The 22,429-nt window shown below is 37.3% G+C and overlaps 1 protein-coding gene across 3 annotated transcripts in view; it reads right to left on the bottom strand.

Annotated features, from left to right (window-relative positions):
• LOC131074771 (uncharacterized) overlaps positions 1-21,348 on the bottom strand; it is a 294,384-nt gene extending 273,036 nt beyond the window's left edge. For 2 of the 3 annotated variants that reach the window (XM_058011449.2, XM_058011456.2), the window contains exon 1: positions 21,196-21,348. In XM_058011449.2, coding sequence (XP_057867432.2) covers positions 21,196-21,231 — 36 coding nt within the window. In that variant the 5' untranslated portion in view covers positions 21,232-21,348. The remainder of the gene's footprint in view (positions 1-21,195) is intronic. The other variant, XM_058011466.2, reaches the window with a different exon arrangement.
• Positions 21,349-22,429: the final 1,081 nt, after the last annotated feature.

Genomic DNA, 22,429 nt, shown 5'->3' with positions numbered 1-22,429 from the left:
GATATAACAGTGGTTTTTGCTCTTGATTCTCAGAAATTTTACACTTTAATTCCACTGTAATAGCCTGACTAAAGCACACATAACATCCCAATCCACATACAAAGAGCAGTGAATGCAAATTAGACCAGCAGCTAACTGAAACTAAACAATGACACCTAAAAACTATCTCTGCCTTCAATATTAATTCTGTCTCCAACAAAAATTACGACTACATTCTGATTTTTAAAACATTGCAGCTCCCAAAAATTGCTTACATTAACCTTGGCAAGATAATTAGAACCTGTTCTGCAACGCTGTGGAGAAGACCATGTCCAGACGCAGAGATGATAGACAACTGCAGCTCGTATCCAGCACTTTACCTGGAGAACACGTCCAGCCAATATTTGTTCTAATAGCTCGCACCAATCTAAACAACTTCTTCACCTCTATCTCCTACCGCAGTCCCACACAACAGTTTGCATCTCCAACATGTAAGCCTGAGGCAATTGCTTGGTACCTTGCTGGCTGATGCGTCCCAGACTTAGTGAACAGCAGTCACATTAAGTTATGTGCAATCTCCAAGTGAGCCACGACTGTACTGAGAAGTAATGTAATGACCACGTCCCTCACTGAAAGGCATTGCAATGTCTAGCCGGTTCAATGCTTTGACCACGTCCTCACTACAGTTCCAAACTGAAACCAAACACTGTTGTTTTCTCACTACGTGATGATAACGATAAGCCAACACAAATGCTGCAACCTCCGAATAGCTGAGAGCTCATTAAGAGAGCCACGCATGAGCTTGGAGTGGCATCTAAGCTTCTTCCCAAAAGGCAAACATCACACAGTTTTGAATATCAGCGATAAGTACTTACAGCAGCTCGACGAATGTTCTGCGACCCATTTCCAATCCAAGCATTCACAGTCTAACTGGAGCCTCCCTTCCCAACGATACACTCCAATGCTGTTTGATTTATAAATAATCTCCCAGACCTGGTCTTTCACAGGCGTGGAAAATGTTACAATTGAGGGATTTCGTCCTTAAATTGCCATTAAAATCTTCCTGGAAAAACTCCAGAAAACAGTCACAAATTTCCTGATAAATAACAATTTCCCAAGATGTCACTTCCAGCATTAAAGCTCTTATTTATCTCTTCACTTGGGCACAATTCCCAATGCACTGTAAATGTGGGACTAAACAAGTTACATATTTTATAATTTTTAATTACTTGAGTCCCATGTCCCCTCATTAAGTCAACTCTGCCTAGGGAGACCACTTTTCAAAATAATATAAAGTGACTTTATAACTTTATATTATAATTTTAATATTAAAGTCACTTTATTAAATAAACTTCGGGTATTAAAATATATTATCAATCAAACTCAGAATACCATGTGCTGTAGCTCTTCGGAAAGGGCTCGCCATCACGCTCCAAGTCCAATACTGAGAATCTGAACATACTGAACCAAACGTCCCTCCAAAACTCCATCAAACGAGCTCAGTTTGGCCTAAAACTGAAATTGCCTAGGCCAAAATCCTCCTAGATCCCTTCTGTGTCCTGTTTAGCCCTCAGGACCATAGCAAAACGAGCCAACGACACATCATCCGATGTCAAGCTAAAAATGGGGACATTACATGAAATCCTTGTTTAACAAAGGTTAAAAAAAAAGATTTTTATTTGTGTCTCCTCTACTTCTGCACTTCATGCAAGCTGAAGTAAGACAAACAAAAAGAAAACCTTTGTGTCTTAATCCCTTACATTTACATAGTTTGAATTTTAATTTTAAAATTATAATCTTTTAAATTTTATATCATTTATTGCAGTGTCACTATGAGTTCTCATGGCATGAGTGAGGACGAGGTTGAGCTTGAAGCTCAACAAGATGAAGTTGAAAGTGAAACTAAATCCAATTATGCACCTGATGAAGTGCAGAAGTAGAGAGGGTTGACTGTGAAACCCAAACCACTAGTTCCATTGCGAGTGCAAATATTAGTTGCCCTTCCACAATACTAGCAAAATTTGCTAAGGGTCCCCTTGATCCAAAGTCTCCTCTAAGACACTTTGGAACGAAATTACAAATCAAGCCTGGGGCATCTAGAGGCACTTGATTGTGGAAGTGCCACTTTTGCAAGCTTGAGTTTCAGGGCAACATTACTAGAGTTAATGCCCACCTCCTTCATATCTAAGGAAAGGGTGTAGATGTATATGATAAGTTTGCAAAAAAACTAAACTATAGGGATGCGATATGTAAGTTATGGGGTGCTCTAGGTAGTGACGACAATACACCTACATCTGCTTCTTTGTTTTTAAAGTCAAGGAATGTAGTATCCCACCCCAATCTAGGTTGGAATTTCTGACTTTTTTCTGACTTGTTTTTGGTGTTTTGTGTTTGCTAATTTTTTTGTGTTTTTTTCAAGGTTTTCTGATTTTTTTTTTGTTTTTGAGGGGTTTTGCTTGAGTTTTTGCAAGTAAATAAATGCAATGAAAATGGAAATTGCTGGAAATGAAGGTAAAGTAGGAAAATGTGACAAAAGGACAATAATTTTGGTATTTGTTTGCATCAAATGATCAATAACATACCCATACAGCCCAGGTACAGGTCTGATACAAATTCTGGGACAGCAAATCAGTCACCTAGAGCTTGGAATATCACCATGGATTTCCTCCCTGAGGTCTGATCTGCAAATCAATCTGATTCTAGGGTCTGAGTAGCCTCTTTATGGGTCTGAAACCCAGAGTCCAGCTAGGGTTTTGCTGCTGGGGCACATATATTTGTATGGCTGGCTGGAAAACCCACCAAGTGCTGATGTATAATGTAGTATGGCCCAGATCTGCCAATTTCTCCTTCAAACCTGCTTTAATTCCCCACTGATTCCTGATTTCTCTTCACCAACAGCCTATAAATGACTTCTTCTTGTAACCCTGTTGATGCAAACCTGAAAGAATACCTTTGGGTGATCTTCCACACCTATAGGCACTTGAATCCTCTGAGAAGTTTCGTTCCCAAAGTCTGATTTCACCTAGTGAAACCCTTGTCTCCACAAGCAGCCAAACTCTTCTAATTTCCAATGCCAATAATGAATAATGATCTCCCCTAATGTTCTTTTTAGTCTTCTCTCAACTTGGACATAATCTTTTGGGTTTCATTAGCATCTTGTAATAATATTCTCTCTTTGTGCTCAAAGTAAACACCTCTAACATGGATCGAACCCTTCCTATAAGCTTCAATTTTTTATTTATTAAATTGTCCTTTTAAAACAACTTTATGTTACTAGGTTGCACATTCCCCTAGGTGGTCCCCCTTTATTAGATCTCTTTATTATTATAATATTAAAAAGTGATTCTACTAAAATAAACACATTATTTAATTGAAATATTAAAGCTATTACTTCAATATTCCAAGTTTTGTTCTGAAACCATCTCCTAATCACCTCCAACTAAAATCCGGCATTGCCACTGGTGTTGGTGTGCTATCTGGATGAAACAGGCCAACTGCCAATCCCCTCCTAAAAAATAGGGATTCTCTCAAAAAATGGGAGACTAACCCAAATCATCCGAAAATGCCCATAAGACCTTCTGCAACACTTCACTGCCCTTCGGGTGGTCAACCAGTCAACTAGCAATCCCCTCCTAAAAAATAGGGATCCCCCTAAAAATAGGAGACTGATGTTGAACTCCTGAAATGTCCCGTTGACTTCTCCCAAAGCGTCTCAAACCCCTTGAATGGGCTCCCTAACCACTGTCTTAGCCTACAGGAACCCGATGATAGTCTAATCTCTATCATGATACATTTGCACTTAGGAAGAGGACATTATAGTTCGCCCTCCCCAAGATTGCTTGTCCTCAAGCAACCTCAACTCTACGTGCTGCAAAATCTACTCACTCTCCCATGTCGCATCTTTGACTGGCAAATCCTTCCACTTCACCAAGTGTTCCCTGATAACCCTCCTTAATCTCCTCTCACAACTATCAATAATGGCCTCAAGGACAAGAATCAATTTCCCCTCCTCATCAAGGATTGGTAGCACTGTAGAAAGAATCACATTATGCCCAATAGCCTTCTTGAGGTGAGATACATGGAAGACATTATGTACCCGACTATCTGCTGGCAACTCCAACTCATAAGCCACCTCGCCAATGTGCCTGATAATTCTAAACGTTTCGTACTAATGTGGCTTGAGCTTGTTTGATGCCCCATGTAACTCATCAATCAACTCATCTATGTGAGGTATGGGTTACCGGTTCTTAATTGTTTTCTTATTCAATGCATGGTAGTCAATGCACATGCAAAGAGTCCCATCTTTCTTTTTAACCAATACAACCGCTGATGCAAATGGACTCTTACTAGGCCGAATGTGATCCATCTCGAGCAACTCCTTAATTGTCTTTACTAGTTCATCCTTGAGCAGCTTTGGGTGCCTATATGGGGTGATGATGACTGGTTTGGCCCCTTCCTCTAACTCAATAATGTGCTCTATTCCCCTATCTGGAGGTCTACCAGGTGGTATGTCACTAAACACTTTATTGTGTTTAGTTAAGATTCTCTAGATGTTCGTAGTATATTCTTGCTTCTATTGCTCACCTGCTATAGGCATCGTGACACACTTTGCTGCCCACTCAATCTGATCGTGCCTGAGCAACCTCTCCATCCTCCTCAAGGAAACCATGCATAAGCTACCATCTAACATTCCACTTAGTACATGTTTCCTACCATTCACCTCAAACCTCATCTCCATCCTGCGTAGGTTGAGTGTGAAATCCTCAATAGCATGAAGTCACTTCATGCCCAAAACAATGTCCATCTCACCAATACCCACTACATAGTAGACCGCCTAAAAGACATAGTCATTAAGTTGTAAAGTCAAGTTAGGGTTCCTCTTAGTACATGTGAGAGTGAAACCATCTGCTACCTTCACTCGGAATCCCTCAAACTCCTCAACCTTGAGTCTTCTCTTGGCCACTAAACCCTCATCAATAAAATTATGTGTGGCTCCTAGATCCAGTAAGGTGATCGCTCGCTGCTCAACAAGAACTCCACAAATCCTAAAAGATCCCTATGGCTAAATACTAAAAAGTTGTGCTATGGGTCTATCATCATCCTATTTCTTCCCGGACTCCTCAAATGCACTTTCAGCAACTTCTGTTCACTGATCTGAAATTTCAAAATTTGTATCATCAGTTGAATAGCACTCCATCTTGTTATCCTTTCCCTTTAAAGGGCACTTATGCCTAGGGTCCCAAGGTTCCTTGCATTTGAAGCACAATTTATTGCGTCTCGAGTCATTAAGTGTCTCCTCTTCAAGTTTTTGGAAAGGTTTTCTTTGCTGATCTGCCACTCTGTGGAATGGTTTTTTGTCCTTGTTACTTGTGAAGGGTTTAGATGGATACTTGCTTTTAGGAGCAACCAACTCCATGCTCCTAGCTTTCTTCATAGCCTCCTGTAGGGATTGTGGTTCAAAGGCCTTATAATCCAACCACACAGGGTTCTAAAAGTCCCTCAATGAAAAGAACAACCAGCCGTCTCTCAAAAATATCTGGCACCATTAATGATAACAGCCGCAAATCAACAATGTAGATCTCTAAAGATCCATACTGCTTGAACTGTGCAAGCTCTCTAAAATACATCTTTGGGTCCTTCTTGTCAAAACGATTGATGAAATTATTTGTGAACTCATCATAAGAGGTAATCGAGCGATGTCCCAGAGTAATCAAACCATGGTACCACTTGTGTGCCACACTGTCCAAGTGCAAAGTAGCGGGACTTAATCGCCTCCTCTTCTATCATGGGTCTTAAAGACAAGTAATTATCAAGCTTCTACACCCAAGCCCGAGCTATACACCGATCACCCCATTATAATGTGGTAAGGTCAACTTACCCACTACTTGTTGAAAATCCCTATGCCCCTGTCAAGCCCTGGAGTCCGATCTACCAAATGAACCTGCTCTAAGTCTCTTATGTCCAATGAACTGATCAAGGGTCAACAACTCCCTAACCTCAGGTGGCAAGGTCATGTCCTCCGTGTAATGATGTCGGATCTCCTTTGCTGCAGAGGTATGAAGTTCAGGCTCTCGCCCTTGTAAAGTAGGTGACTCCTCACACTAGGTAAAAGTGGGTTGTAAGGGTCTAGGTATTGAACTGGCAAAAGTACGACACTCTTGGAAACTATTATGTTGTCCACTATCTCCCATGTGTCCTACTAGACTCACCATTAAAAGTGGTGTGCTGAGATTGGTTCCCATGTGACTGGCATTGCTTAGTCATCTATCCCAACATCTAAGACATCATATCCATCATGGCATCAAATTTCCGCTCAATCCTAGTACTTGGGCTGATTGACCTAGCCCTCTCCTTATATTTCTCAGCCATGGTACTTGTACTGCCCTCAATCTCACTAGAATCTTTCCTATGAATCCCAATAATATTAGAAGCTATCTCACCCTCTGGAACCTGTAGTGGTTTCCAACAAACGTGGTACACTTTAGTATAGTTCTGAAATTCTTTGTCACTCATCAAAGGGTTTCTATCCACGGGATGGCAGGAAGTTCTAAGCTCTGATACCACTGTAGCATCCAACCCCACTCTGAGGATGGAATTTGTACTGAGTGGACAAAATTTGCCACTCTTTGGGGTTATTCTCAAGAGGACAAGATAGATAAGGAAGCTACGGCACAGGAGGACCCAATTTTGAGGTAAACTATGCATGGGCCAACTTCTTTGACCACCTCTCTAGCCATTTTTTTGCTATCTCGGGTTTCTAGTTATCTCCTGCTAATAGGAATTAGTCTACTTATAGCTTCATCCACTCCCTTGAGAGGAAAGGCTTGCCTCTAAGAGAGCAAAGAAGCTTGTGGCTGTACATAGTGACTTATGTCATTGACTGCAAGACACTTACGTACAAGGAGAGTCCACCATTGCAATGGGATGGAGAGCCAAAGGAGTTAGCATAGGTTGATGATGATGCTACATAAACAAAGCTAGTTAGAGAAGCTCGAGCATGTGAAGTTCAACAGTTCTAGATATCAGCATTTTGGGGATGATTAGAGGCCTCACTTCTCTCCATTTTGTTATTTTGTACATTTGTCATTGTAATAATCATTATGATTATTGAATATAATATAAATCTCAAATTCGACATTTCCATTGTTATGTTCATTTCAATATTGGAATGTTTAATGCAATCATTGCAATGTATATTGTTTAGTAGTTTTATTAGTTTTCCAAAGTTTCACTTGTAATTCTTATACATTTATTATACTTTTTTTTTCAAGTACTATATGTATTTGCATTGCCCACCCCCCGTCACCGCCATCCCCTGCCAACTCCAAACTTAGGCCCTTGGTCCCCCATTCACGAAACCCAACCCCACATCAAGAAACTCCGTGGAACTATGAAATTTATATAATTTGGGAGCAAGGGGGCAGGGCCTTCTAATTTAAATTCATAACCTAATAAATACTAAAGAAACTATTGCTAATAAATTCTAGGTAATTGCTATGTAAATTTAGTCTATTTGTAAATGAACCCAAATAAATTCATATGCTGGCTATTTTAATGATTTGGATGAAATTAACAACTACAAAGGGAACAAATAACAAAGATCAGCAGACTATATTACTATTACCCTTAAATGAAATTGAAAATGCTAGCAGCAATTCATAAGCTAAGTTGCGATTCATTCAGTTCTACACATCATAAAAAAAAGCTGATGCAGTACTGAAATTTGTAAAGTAGTTAATTTATGAGTATTTTAATCTAATATCCTTTTGAAGGAGGTGGTAGCCAGATTTGGGCAGATATATGAACGGCACATTAAATAGAAAATTCTAATTTATAATTCATACTGATTGTAGACTATCCTAGACTGACTAAAACCTACACATAAAAATAGTAATCTATTTTAGAGATTACTTTGAAATGGCAAAAATAACAGTAACAATATAATTTAGATAAAATGACCAACATAAGAATTGATTAGTAACAACAGCAACTATTAGTAATATAAAGCACTAACTCTAACTCTTTCGTAGCCGAAGGTGTCCCTTTTAGCCTATTTAATTCCCGTAGGCTAATTTCAGGTTTTTTAAGGGAATAATTAATTAATTAAATTTTAAATAGTTCTAAGCTTCTTGAGATTATTTATATTTAATTAATTAAAAGCTGAACCTTGGTTATTTTAATAAAGTGACTTTAATGTCAATGGAAAATTTATAAAGTGGGTCACTTATGAGCGGGAATATGAAATAAAAGAAAAGAAAAGAAAATTAATTCACTCAAGGATGGGATATAAATGTGTTGAGAGCCAAAAAGAAATTCATTCTCGACTTGTTATTTCTTAGAGAGTTTAGTTGATGAAATATCCCGGACTCGGTTAATGCTTCAAATCTGATTTGGGTTTTCGTTTTTGCTCATGTTTTGTTTCATCATAATGTAATATTGCGACATGCAAACATGCAAGATGAACAAAATAGATTTTCAAGGAAATCAATCAATGAAATACAGAGAATCTAAATAAGCCAGTGGCATTCTTTTGATATAGAAATGTATTGCTGTTTAAAACACATGCTGCTGTTACAAATCAGAAATGCCTAATGCCATCAAGTAACACATACCCGGAATGCCTCCATACATAAAATAACAAACCCTCTGAAAATATGCAAGATAGATCATCGAATCTCCATGAAAACTGATCAATGATGTGCAACTGTGAATCGTGGGATGAATTCACCAAGTGGGCTGATCTAGGTTTCCGTCCAAATAGCGAAAACCTCTAGGGTTTTCGTCCTAGGGCTTACTGAACCTACAAGCTAAAGCTCTCAAGCTCTCAAGGAAAAGTTTCTTTGAAAACAACAACTCAAGAATGAATCCTCATTTCACTTTTTCCTCCTTTTATAATGCTTTTCTTTTTCGAAAGTAATACTTTATTTTATTTACTTTTCCCTCCAAAAGTAACTTTATAATTTGTCATTGACATTATCATAAAGTCACTTTATAAAATAAAGTATGTCTAGTTGCTAATTAATTAAATTTAAATAATCTCATAGGACTTGGGACTATTTAACATTTAATTAATTAATTGTCACTTGAAGAAAAGGGGACATTACAGTTGAGAACTTGTGTTTTTAGTTTAGCAAACCCTAGGACAAAAAACCCTTTGGTTCTCGGTTGATTGGACGAACACCCATTTTATCCAACCTCAGTGGATTCGCCCAAAATTCACAGGTGCATCTATTGGATTGGATTTTGAAGTTTTGGGCATGTGAAAGATATATCTACTCCATAGGATGAAGTTCTGATAATTTTCTGAAGGTTTGTAGGCAAACGAAAAAAATATTATTTTCTCCAATTTGAATAAAGATTTATCATTTTGGTTGCTAGTCAAGAGTCAATTGGAAGGGTCGTGGGAATGCATAAACTGGTTGCAACCCCTAGGACCAGTTGAGTGCAGCTCTGTAGGAGTTTGTGACGACCTTGGCAGATCAACGTCTTTTCAAATGGTAGCATGAGCTTGTTGAGAAGTGATCGGTTATAGAGTGGCGTGAGCACTAGCTAATAACTTAAGAGTTGTCACAGACCTTGGACGCGGAACTGAAATGAGATTATTTGCTGCTGTGAAGAGACATGAATGATCAGAAATTCACCTGTTGCTAACGCACCCTTTGAATAGGCTTCTGGGCGAATTTTGGATGTATGGTGCTAGAGTTAAAAATGGAGTACTAGCTCTATCAGTAGGTGGATAGTGCACTTGTAAAAGGTCAAAAAAGTGTATTTACTTCTGTGATCTGTTATATAACAGCAAACTACAAACTTTAAGTTCCTTCCTCTTTTGCATAGCACATGTTGGGTAAATGTTTGTTGTAAACTTTAAGTTCCTATTTTGCATAGTGAATGTTGGGTAAATGTTTGTTGTAATGTCTCCAATGATATACTAATGTGAATGATATTGGGCAATGATATTATGTTGCAAAAACCTTGTAAAAATCATTAGAGAGTAACAAGCAAAAAGTAACATATTTTATTTGCACATCAACTGTTTGACATAATGCTCACATAGCAACCTCATAACAAATGGTATAAATTTGGTAAAAAAAATGGGTCAGATCATTGTATTTAACCCTACACCAAAAAATAGGCAATATCAAACTGCGATAACCCAGGCACAGCAAGTTGATTGTTAGCACGATATTTTTTTATCACAAGATAGCTGTAATGTCCCCACTTTGAAATACAATTTAATGAGAAATGATAATAATAAAATTAAAATTAAAATATAAAAGAATACAATTAAATGTAATTAAATTTTAATTAAGTTAATGAATGGTCAAAGACATGAAATGAAAAGTTGTGACTCCCTCAAACATGAGATATAAAAGGGAGAAGAGAACCTCATTTGAGGAGATAATTTGGGGAATCAAAAGTGCAGATCTGAATGTGAAAGGTTGTGTTCCTTTCAAAAGGCCGAATAATGAAGAGTTGCACTCTTTCAAAGAGTGCTAATGGTGGAAAGGATGTGTCTCTTGCGAAAGGGACATACATGATGAAGAGGTGTGACCTCTCCCTCACATTGGAGGATATAAAAAGGATAAAGTCTCATTTGACGAGGACATCCAAGGGAGATCAATTTGAAGAATAATTTATTGTTCTCAAAGGGCAGCAATGAAGAGTGATGACTCATTCCTTATGAAGAGGTGTGACTTCCCACAAATGAAGATATAAAGAAGAGATACAATTCAATTGAGAAGGGGGAATTAAGAGGAACCATCCGTAAGATCAAAGAAGACAAGAAAGTCAATGGATCAATATCTAATATCAGAATTAATAAGGGTGAAAATTAGCAGACTTTAATATTTACAAGGGCAAGATTCAGGGCAATCCCAAAAGGGGACATTACAAGTGGTATCAAAGCATGATCTTGCCAGCCTATAGGGTAAGGATAAATCATTTATGCATTCTAATCAATGAGAAGGGATATATTAACTCTGTCCAGAAATATGGCAACAATTAAATGACAATGGCAAGACAATATGAGAAATGACAATGGCAAGACAATATGAGAGATTGTTAAACATACGTGTATTGTGCAAAGAAGACAATCAAGTATTTAATGTATACACTAGATTAAGAGAGAATATTATGGAGATCTAAGGTGAAATATATGAAGAGTTGGTAACAGACTTTTGAGAAGAGATTGTGGATACTTTATGACAATCTTATGATCAGATTATGGAAGACTTTACAGCAGATTTGTGGAAGAGATTTATTGTGAATTATGGAATAATGATTACCCCAAGAGATAGTTACGAACCTGGTTATACAATCCTGCCTTTTGTGGATAAAGTGAATTGGCCCAAGAGATGGTTTTTGTCCTGGTTGGACACTCTTGCCTCTTGTGGATAAAGTGAATTGGCCCAAGGGATGGTTCTGGTCCTGGTTGGATGCTCCTACCTCTTGTGATAAAGTGAATTGGTCCAACAGATGGTTTAGGTCCTGGTTGGACACTCCTACCTCTTGTGGATGAAGTGAATTGGCCCAAGAGATGGTTTTAGTCCTGGTTGGACGCTCCTGCCTCTTGTGGATTGGTTACTCCAAGAGATGGTTTTGGTCCTAGTTGGACGCTCCTACCTCTCATGGGTAAAATGATAGATCAATAGGCCCAAGGGATGGATCTAATCCTGGTTGGACGTTCCTACTTCTTGTGGACCAAGTAAACTATATCTACATGTGTATGCTTGTACCTGAATATATCCATGTGTCTACTTCGTGTTTTCATGTGTATGCTCCGTGTTTTATGTGTATACTCCATGTTGGGCATATCTACTACATGAATATTTATGATTACTGATTTCTATCATTGTGAATTCTATTTTTTTGTTGACCTAGAAAGATGAGTTTATTTAGGAAAGAATATTGCAATTAAGGTCTTACATGTGTGCCATGCTTCTAGTCCTCTTCTTAATGAATGAGGATTTCACCTTTGTTGTCTCAAGGAAACAACCAAACATAGTTCTTACGGTTACAATTGATGAGAGAGAACTTATCTTAAGATTACAAATCTTTAGGGGTTAGTTAGGAATCCTTGCATTGGGAAAATTTAGTTAAATTGATCATTGCTTGAGGACAAGCAATCTTGACTGGGGTAGGCTGTAATGTCCCCACTTAAAAATACAATTTAATGATAAATGATAGTAATAATAATAATTAAATTAAAATTAAAATATAAAAGAATACAATTAAAAATAATTAAATTTTAATTAAGTTAATGAATGGTCAAAGACATGAAATGAAAAGTTGTGACTCCCTCAAACATGAGATATAAAAGGGAGAAGAGAACCTCATTTGAGGGGATAATTTGGGGAATCAAAAGTGCACATCTGATATAAATAAGAAGTGCAGATCTGAATGTGAAAGGTTGTGTTCCTTTCAAAAGGCAGAAATAATTGAGAGTTGCACTCTTTCAAAGGGTGCTAATGGTGGAAAGGGTGTGTCTCTGGTGAAAGGGGCATACATGATGAAGAGGTTGTTGACTTGGTGGTCAGCACCTCCTTCGGGGTTCGCGACATGGCTTAACCCCCTCTGGTGGATCTGGGTAAGTTTGGCGTTTGTAGCGAGCATTGATAGCTCAAGCTTTTGGTGCAACGGCAAACATACCAACAATTGGTATCAGAGCCTTCGGTCACGGGTTCGAATCCCAGGAGGTCTCCTTCACTCCGTTAGTGCGGAACCCTCAATCAGTGCTGAGGGGGGGATTATTGACTTGGTGGTCAGCACCTCCTTCAGGGTTCGCGACATGGCTTAACTGCCTCCTGTGGATCTGGGTAAATCTGGCATTTATAACGGGCATTGATAGCTTGAGCTTTTGGCACAACGGCAAACATACCAACAGAGGTGTGACCTCCCCCTCACATTGGAGGATATAAAAAGGATAAAGTCTCATTTGAGGAGGACATCCAAGGGAGATGAATTTGAAGAATAATTTATTATTCTCAAAGGGCAGCAATGAAGAGTGATGACTCATTCCTTATGAAGAGGTGTGACTTCCCACAAATGAAGATATAAAGAAGAGATTAATTCAATTAAGAAAGGCGAATTGGAGGAACCATCCATAAGATCAAAGAAGACAAGAAAGTCAATGGATCAATATCTAATATCAGAATTAATAAGGGTGAAAATTAGCAGACTTTAATATTTACAAGGGCAAGATTCAGGGCAATCCCAAAAGGGGACATTACAATAGCATCCCCAACCAAATAAACGTATTCAAACCAATTTGCAGATTATATGTTGCATCAAATCAAGTAATTCAATGTAAATGCAGCGTTCAGCAATGAATAATGTTAGGTATATTTATGGCGGTTTAATCACTCCAGATCAACTAGATAAAATCATTCATACTCATCCACACCCCAATAACAACACAATAAAATAAGTTCCACCTTTTATTTCATCATCAATTTATAAATCAAAAGGGACTGTATAGAATGCATGAACAGATTGCATATTTAAATGCATGATTGCTGAATATTCAAATGAAAACATGAAATATGTTGATAGTAATAATAGGCTTTCTACAAGGGCGGCACCATACCAACTGAAGAAATTAACCCACAATGCTGGTCCAAATTGGTATAAAAACTGACACTGATTTGCTAAAATTTGTCAAATAACTTTGCAACCAGCAGCCTACAAAAGACTCAGCTTTTGTCCTAAACCAGAACAACAAATCCAAAGAATTTCCATCCCGTAGTTCAGGCTATCAAGGGTTTATTGTCCTTAGAGCTCCAAATAAAATTTGAGCTCATGAAGAATAATAATAATCTAGGTACAAAATCATGGCAAAACATTTGCCTTTATAGGCATTATATTTTGGGCCTTTAATTAAAGTATATTTTAAATAAGATATTAAAAGCACTTTATAAATAATATTTAAGTCCTTTCGAAAAATAAAGTAATCATGCATGCTTAAAATATTATTATTTTTTTAATTTCCAAAAGAGGACATAACAAGAAGCCTTGCTTATAAAGGCAAGGTAAGAGTTGTTAATTTTAAGCAATTAGATGTTAATCTTAAACAATCAGGTTATAACATAACAGTAACAGCAATAAAAACACAAAACAAGACGCACCAATACCCTGGGAAAACCTCCCTCTTGGAGGTGAAAAACTCAGCCACAGTACAATGTGTATTATCTCAAATGTAGGCAATTATAGGGCAAGTGTGCTTATCTTAGATTGTTGTTCAACCAGCAAGATAGCAGATCTGAATTCCTCTTTATATGATAATGGAGATTGCAGCCCTTTTCATCAGCATCAAATTCGCTCAAGGCAAGTCTTCATTAGCTTTGCAAGATCTTGATAGCATCACCTAACAGCCAGCCTTCACACAATGAATGAGGAGCAAGTTCGCACAAGAGAGAGAGAGAGATTGCCAAATGTTGGAGAGCAGATTACATGTGTTGACAGCCTTGAAGATGATTCGCCTTGTATGTTAATTGATTCATTATGCTATGCAAATGACTTGCTTATATACTTGAATTGTGGTGTCAAGTCTCAAGTCGGCATGCCTTGTTAATTTAATAATAATATTATGTATATCGTCCAAATAGGTCTTGACCTATTAAGACATTATTGCTTGATTGCCTTTACCACACGCTACATGAGTTTGGGCCCAGCCCAATTACATAATCGCTCAAAATACATATTGGGCCTACCCTATCTACAAGTTACATTCAATATAGGACCACAAGTTACATCGCCCAATTAGGGTCAGACCAAATTACAAGTTACATTTATAGGGCCTGTCCTATCCACAAGTTACATTATATATAGGTCTTGCCCAAGCAAGACATAATTACAAGTTACATGTATTTGGGCCCAGCCCTAAGTTCGATTTACATAATAGATAATACATGTGTATTTTAATTGTCATTGACAACATTAAAATACAATAGATAGGTATCCGAGCTAGCTACTATTTCAACAAGAGTTAGGGTGTAATGTCCCCATTTTAAGACATTTCTGATTTTTGCGCTAGACAGTAATTCCACTCAGAGTAATAACCGCGTTATATCATAAATATAAATTTCCCTAGAATGATGAGATTTTATTATAATATTCAACTTAATAATTCTATGAATAATTCGGAAAAGAGAACTTATCTTGGTTTTCTGCTGTCATTACTGATTTCAGAATTGTTCCTTAATATTGTCATGTCTTTCTCTCCCTTGATAGATCGTTATATATGATCCGAATTGCTGCTCTTTGTATAAGAATCGATGTTTCTTGACATGACTGCTTGATGGTTTGATTACTTCATCTCCTTCACTGCCTGATTGCTGATATCTTCTGAACTTATCTGCTCTTTCTGAGCACTGATTGCTGTTTTCAATTGTTTTCATTGATTGATTGACCTGCTTGATAAATATTATAGACTAATTTCTTCTGTAATATATACATACTCAGACCTGATTATTCCTTATTCCCTGCTGGATTATCAGTCTGCTGTTTTCTACTTCCAGATTTCTATTGTTTGATCAGATCCCCTGATGGCCTGTACAATGAAATGTTTTCCCTTTTTATATCTTCATTTTAGTGGGGCAAAGTTGCGTCTTTTCAGTAGCATTATAGCCTTTATCAAGGGACATGTTTCTTCCTTGTTGATCGCCACTTTTGAAAGCCTTAAATGATGGTTAATAATTATATTCTTAGCACTGGTCGGCCTTGACAAATAATGCAACTAAGTAGCCATTGACCTTTTCTTAATCAGGTCAGCCCTATTAAATGATTGCTAGTATTTATTATTATTTAATCTCTTGGTTCTGTCTTTTGAATTTCCTATTACTTAGGTCGCCTAGGGTTATAACTTATATTTAAGGTTGGCCAGCAAAAGGAAAGTGTGGGTCGGCCAGCAAATAAAATGGCCAACAGTATGTTTTATAGGGGCACGACAGTCTGCACTCCCCAAAATTGCTTGTCCTCAAGCAATAGTTGAATGATCATTTAGTCTAATTCATAATCCACCTTTCACTACACTACTCTAATACTATCATAAGTTGTAGATTCGAACTAAGACATATATGTTTTCTCCTTTAATTTGTATGTGAATTTGGAAGTTTGTAAGGTTCGTAATTTGAAGACAAGTTTTCTCTTCATCAATTGTAATCATAAGAAACTGTTTTGGTTGGTCATTGAATATCTCCTTGAATCGTAGCAAGGGTGTGCTGCCCACATATTAAGATGAGAATTAGAAGCATGACACACATCTAGAATGTTGTGTATTATGAATGGAGCAGGTGCACCTCATTCTTAACTTGAATGCAAGAATATGGGTCTAGTTATAAGTACTCACACATGGGAACACATCAGACATAAGGCATACATTAGGAAAGCACGCATACCCATGAAGTAACCATGCTGAAAACACCTCAAACATGAAGCAAACATGTAAGTTCACAAAAGACATGAAGCATATTCATAAATACATATGAAGCATAGACATAAATATCCATAAGGCATGGAGTATACACTTAAGGCATGAAGCATCCATGTAAGACATGTATGGCACTCAAATACACATAAGACATGAAGCATGAAATATACGCATGAATAAATGTAGGGCATGAATCATACACGGGAATACACATAAGGCATGAAACATATACCTGAATACACACAAAGCACGGATCATACACATGAATACACATGAGGCATGAAACAAATACATAGGGCATGAATATGCGTAAGGCACGCATGTAAGCCATGTAAGGCAATACACATAAATACACGAAAGGCAGGAAGTATACACGTAAGGCATGAATCATACACATAAGGCATGAATACACGTAAGGCATGCACGTAAGACATGTAAGGCAATACACATATATACATGCAAGGCAGGAAGTATACATGTAAGGCATGAATCATATATGTAAAACATGAAGCATAAATACATGGAAGGCATGAATGTCCCTTAGTTGGAGTATACCCAAAGTAATAATACAACAAAATTCATCATAATTCATTAGATAAGTCATTTCACATTTACATTCATCACAATAGGCTTTGAATGAGGGATCATGATAGGTTGGACCAAGCAATCTTCATACTAAATCCAAGAGCGGATATATCATCCCCCTTGGCCCCAAGTGGCAGGCACATTGGACATCCATCATAAGATGGTCTACCTAGTGGGATGCTTGTCTTTTTCCCTCACTACTCATGTCACCTTACTCATTTTTAGCATTCAATCAAAACAAACTTTGAATGAGGAAGAATGATAGGATCAGCCCAAGGTAACACTCACACTAAGCCCAAGAGCGAACACTCACCCTCTTGTTCCAAAGTGGTAGGCACATTGGACATCCAACATGGGGTGGTCTACCTAGTGGAATGCTTGTATCTACACCCCCTATCCATCTTTCCTTATTCATCCTCTTATGACTTGAAAGCATGATGGATTTCAATCAAAGGCTTTCCCTACCAATCATTCCACACTATGGAATCCCTCGGTGAATCATATAAGACACTGGGAGCCTGTTTTTTCCAATCAAGCCCAAGAGCACGGAATGAGCACCCAATCATTCGGCCTCTTAGCCCCCATCTTGGGGGTTGGCATACTTGATGGAGGTGTTAGTGTTGCTGCCTCCTTATCATGTATTTCTTCCTTCACCCCATAATAATCTTGTTGGTTGGATCAAAGTATTAAAGGGATCCTTTAAAAAAATGATAGCAAGAACGAAAATATATAATAACAGCAATATATATATTACTTATTATTTCCAAGCACCTTGCAATTATCAAAGTCTGCTGGTTTCCTCTTTTTATTAATTCTGAAATCAGTTATGAGGTTCGATGCTCCTTGAATGGATCGATTGATCTACTTGATGGTTCAATAATCTTTCTTTTTTTCTAATGATTGCTTGATTAATTGATAATTTAATTTAATAAATAAATCAAAGCTTTTTAACAGATTTATAAACAAATAAATAATAAATTCATCCATATATGGCACACCAATCACTTTTTATAATATTATATATGTTTGCGCTTTTCTGGATTAAACTCAGAATCACACTGTTTATTTGGTTTCACTCCTTTGATCCTTTTTTTTGGACTTCTGTTAATGTTTACAGTTTAGTTTACCAAACATTTTAATGTATCTACATTTAATATTTGGTCAATTCTAACAGGATGATTGTAATATCCTGTAGATCTTTCTATGCAAGGCTTTATCATCATTTGTATGATCTGCACTATTTTGGCTTTTATTGCACTGTATAACCTTTGTAGAATTGGTGAAATCTCTTTGTCCATGTATTTTGTCACAATAAATCATATTAGAAGTGAATTTATGAGTTCGTGTAGTTTGGGATTGTGACAAGAGACTACAGTTATACTGACAGATGGTGCAAGTCATGTTATGACAATAATTTTGTTTTGGTTAAGAATTAAAAGTTAAATTTGTTTTCTTCTGTTCTCAACATATATGGTATGAGTTGACAGAATTATGATTTCTACAAGGTCTTATTTTGGGTAGTTTGTTCATCATTCAGATTTGTTACTAGGTGGGTCTCTATTTTCAGTCCAGATTTTGTCCGGCATGATAAGATGTAGTAGATATTTTCATCATATTGATTCTGGGTGCTTAAATAATTTTGCAAAATATTGTTCCAGTCTGAAATATTGACCCTTTGATCTAAATATAATGTTTTAGAGAGATATTTGTAAGGAACTTGGTAGACAATTATGTTTCAAGGTTTATGTCTTTCTGCATAGGGCTAGAGAGTTGATGTTATTGATATAAATTATTTCAAAATCCTGATGAATGGTTATAGCCATTATAGTTTGAAATGATTCATCGGTTCTTGTAATGTTTCCTCTAGTTTTTTTTTCTTTGCATTTCTGCCCAAGGCTCTTTGAGCTCTTAGTTTAATTGCTATAATTTTCTTCTTGATCCTCAGGCTGGCAAGATCAAATGCTCTGATACCAATTGTAATGTCCCCAGTTCAGGACATTTCTGATTTTTGCCCTAAACAGTAATTCCACTCAGAGTGATAACAGCATTATATAACAAATATAAATTTCCCTAAACTGATGAAATCTTATTATTATATTCAACTAAATAATTCTATGAATAATTCACTAAAAATGGTAAAAACTCTCAATCCTGTCACTTGCATGCAAACTCATCTTCTTCCCTAAGATGCTGCAGATCACCCCAAGTCTTCAACAACCCTGCAGCCCTTGATGCTTAAAAAACAGACGGGAACCAGTTTTCCTTATTAAGGAGCTCCTTTACCAGCTTTCGACTAACTGAAATGGAGATAAAACTGGCCATATGATTGTAACCACAACCCAATTTTCCGAACAGTGTAGGAGCATAGGCAGTCTGCATTTGTAAATTCGTGTATGGCTTCTCTGAAATTTCCCTTTCTAGTTGGTGATGTGTTTGGTCTTCTCTTATTTTCTCTATGAGATTCTCTGCCCATGGAAGTTGTGGCATTGACTATATGCTTTCCTTATTTTCTCTATGAGATTCTCTGCCCATGCCTATGCTATATTTGCTTCATGTTTTTGGCCACATTAGCTCTGGCGTAAAAGAATGAATGAAATAAATCTTCATGAAATCTATCTGTGGTATGGTTGGTACAGAATATACTAGTTTGAAATATAAGCAAACGTATGGTTTTTTATTTGGTTCTTTTTCCATTCTCTTGCGTGTTGAATGGAATCTAAAAGAAAGAAATAAAAGACTTCCTTGTCACATTCTGGTCTCTTCATAGTGTCAAAAGGTTTTAGACGAAAGAAATGATAATAAATTTCATCCATCCTTCCATCAAATCCCTATCTTGGAACTATGGCGCTAATTTTGGTTTGAATATTCTCCTTCTCGTCCAACCAGTCTTCTACAATCATTTGTTGGCGGAAATATGCTCCTCAAAGCTAATTTAGCCCTACATTCTATATTGCTTTCGCATGGAACTTTGTTTAGCCCTCAAAGGAAAAATGAGTTGCCATACAAACACCTTGATGTGCTACCAAAATCCTAGTTTTTGCTAGAAGGCCTCTCCCGTGGACATCTCTACAAGCAAAGGTGAAGGTTCCTACTCCCGCCGTAGCTCTAGAGTAAGCGGAAGAAAAGCCTCCTTTGAGAAGATTGTTAAAGGACAAAATGAATATATGGTAATATACCACTCTTTAGAAGATGTTCCCTCATCCTGTGCGAGTTTTGTAGATGAATTTTGAAACTTAAGGCAATCGCCGTATAGAGATAACATGATTGATGATAGTGCTGAGATGAATGATGAGCAGGTTATGGATTGCTGGAAGGGTCCTCTTATTTAGGGCATAGAACATTAAAGTGGGCCACCACCAACCTCTTCAAAGCTCGACCCTCTGCAATACCGTGTGAGGGGTCTTCTATGGATGCCGTGCTGCAAGTCATGAGGGATACCATGCAATCTACAACCCAATTGAATACACTGAGAATCGGCCATACCATCAGTGCACGAAGTGTCCTATCTGGGACAAGTGATAAACTTTTCATTCATGAGGGCATGCAAGCTTTAGGATTTGGAGTTATAGCCGTGATTGAAAAGTTGTGGAAACTTTATAAGGCTGAAGCAAAGTAAGTTGCGAGTCAAGGAAGAAAATTGGATGCTCTTTGCAACAAATTTCAGACAGACCCCAAAAAATAAGATGCTGAACCTGGTTTGGAATATATTTTGATAGAGTTAGAACTTGATGAAAACAAGCCTTAGGTAGTTGTTACCAAACCAGTTGTAGTTGGAAAGAGTTTGCATCACTGGCAGAACCTTATATCCATATATGTCAAGCATGGCAGGCATCTAGCCCAGTGACAAGAGTAAGTTGGTAGGCCACAATGTTTTTACTCTTCCACCGTGGCAGTCAGAGTCTCAAAACCTTCCTTTGAGTTGGGCAATCAAGCATTTTGTAATGCGGGCAGAGCAGCAATCTGAAGATTTATGAGTTGCTATGCCTTCTTATGTATTTTTGTTTGCTCTGCTCTGGATGATGAATGGTGTTATGGCTCTGTATGGACTACATTCAAACCATATATAACTAACCACATTGCTCGGCCAAGCAGTAAAGAAATGATTGGAGCTCTTACATCTTTTATACAAGGAATTTGAAAATTGATAGCAGAAAAAACGATGGTATTTTGATAAAATAATTTGAAGAGCAAGGGGAGAGATGCACCTCCAACCACTGCAAAAACTTGTCCATTTTTTCCATCTCCGTTTCTGGGCCAAGAACTTTTCCTCACCCTCGTTAAATTGTACCTTTGAGGTGGAATGAATGAATGCATGCCTAAACGTTTGCCACCCGAGTTTAAGGTTCTGCAAAGGTCGTTGACCTTGAGGTATGATTTTGGTGTAATTTGACTATTTTGGTGTATCTATTAATCTAAAGATTCAATCCATCATTTTTAATATCAAATTGGTATGATTTCACTTATGTTTTCAGTGTGGGGTTGGATCTTGTTGGTAAAGTCAATCCTACTTCATCTAATGGGCACAAATTCAAATTAATGGCTACTGAATTTTTTATCAAATGGGTCGAGTCAATTCCTCTAACATACATCACTAGTAAGTAGATAGCAAAATTCATGCTTAACTACATCATCTGTCGGTATGGGGTTCCAATGTGTATAGTGATTGACAATGGAGGTCTGTTTAAGAATCAAGAAATGAGAGAATTGTGTGAACAATTCTAGATACAACACAAATTTGCAACACCATATTATCTGCAAAGTAATGGACAAGCAGAGGAAACAAAGAAAACAATATTGAAGATCCTAAAGAAATTTGTCACTAACGCAGGACGAGACTGACATCTCTAGTTAAATCTCGCTCTTTGGGCTTATAGAACAGGGGTATGCACACCTACAAGAGCAACACCTTATTCATTAGTCTATGGTACAGAAACAATTTTATCCATTGAAATAGAACTACCTTCTTTAAGAGTCTCCTTAAAATACATCATATCAGAGGAAGACTATCGAGTTGCAAGATTGCAGAAGCTTGAAATGCTCAATGAAAAGCGATAAACCGCTTTAAATCACTTGCAAGTCTACCAAAACAGACTAAGAAGGAGTTACAATAAATGAGGAAGACCAAGGAATTTTGAAGTAGGAGATCTAGTTCTCAAGGAGAACCAAAGGAACCTAGTAGAGTGTGAAAAGCCAAGAAAGTTTGAACCTAACTGGCTAGGTCCTTTCATCGTAACAAGGGTCATAGGAAATGGATCATATAACCTGGCTACTATTAAGGGAGATCCACTTCTTGATCCTATGAACAACATGCACCTTAAATGATACTACATCTAAGGGTTGGTTTAGTTTAGGTTTTAATTTTTGCATTGCATATCAATTTCTCAAAACAACTTTGCATCGCATATAGTTTTTTTTTCAAATGCATCACATTCACAAAAT

Source organism: Cryptomeria japonica, chromosome 11, assembly GCF_030272615.1.
Source record: "Cryptomeria japonica chromosome 11, Sugi_1.0, whole genome shotgun sequence".
Lineage (NCBI taxonomy): Eukaryota > Viridiplantae > Streptophyta > Pinopsida > Cupressales > Cupressaceae > Cryptomeria > Cryptomeria japonica.
The sequence above is the reverse complement of the archived record's forward strand: the minus strand, read 5'-3'. Positions and strand labels throughout refer to the sequence as shown.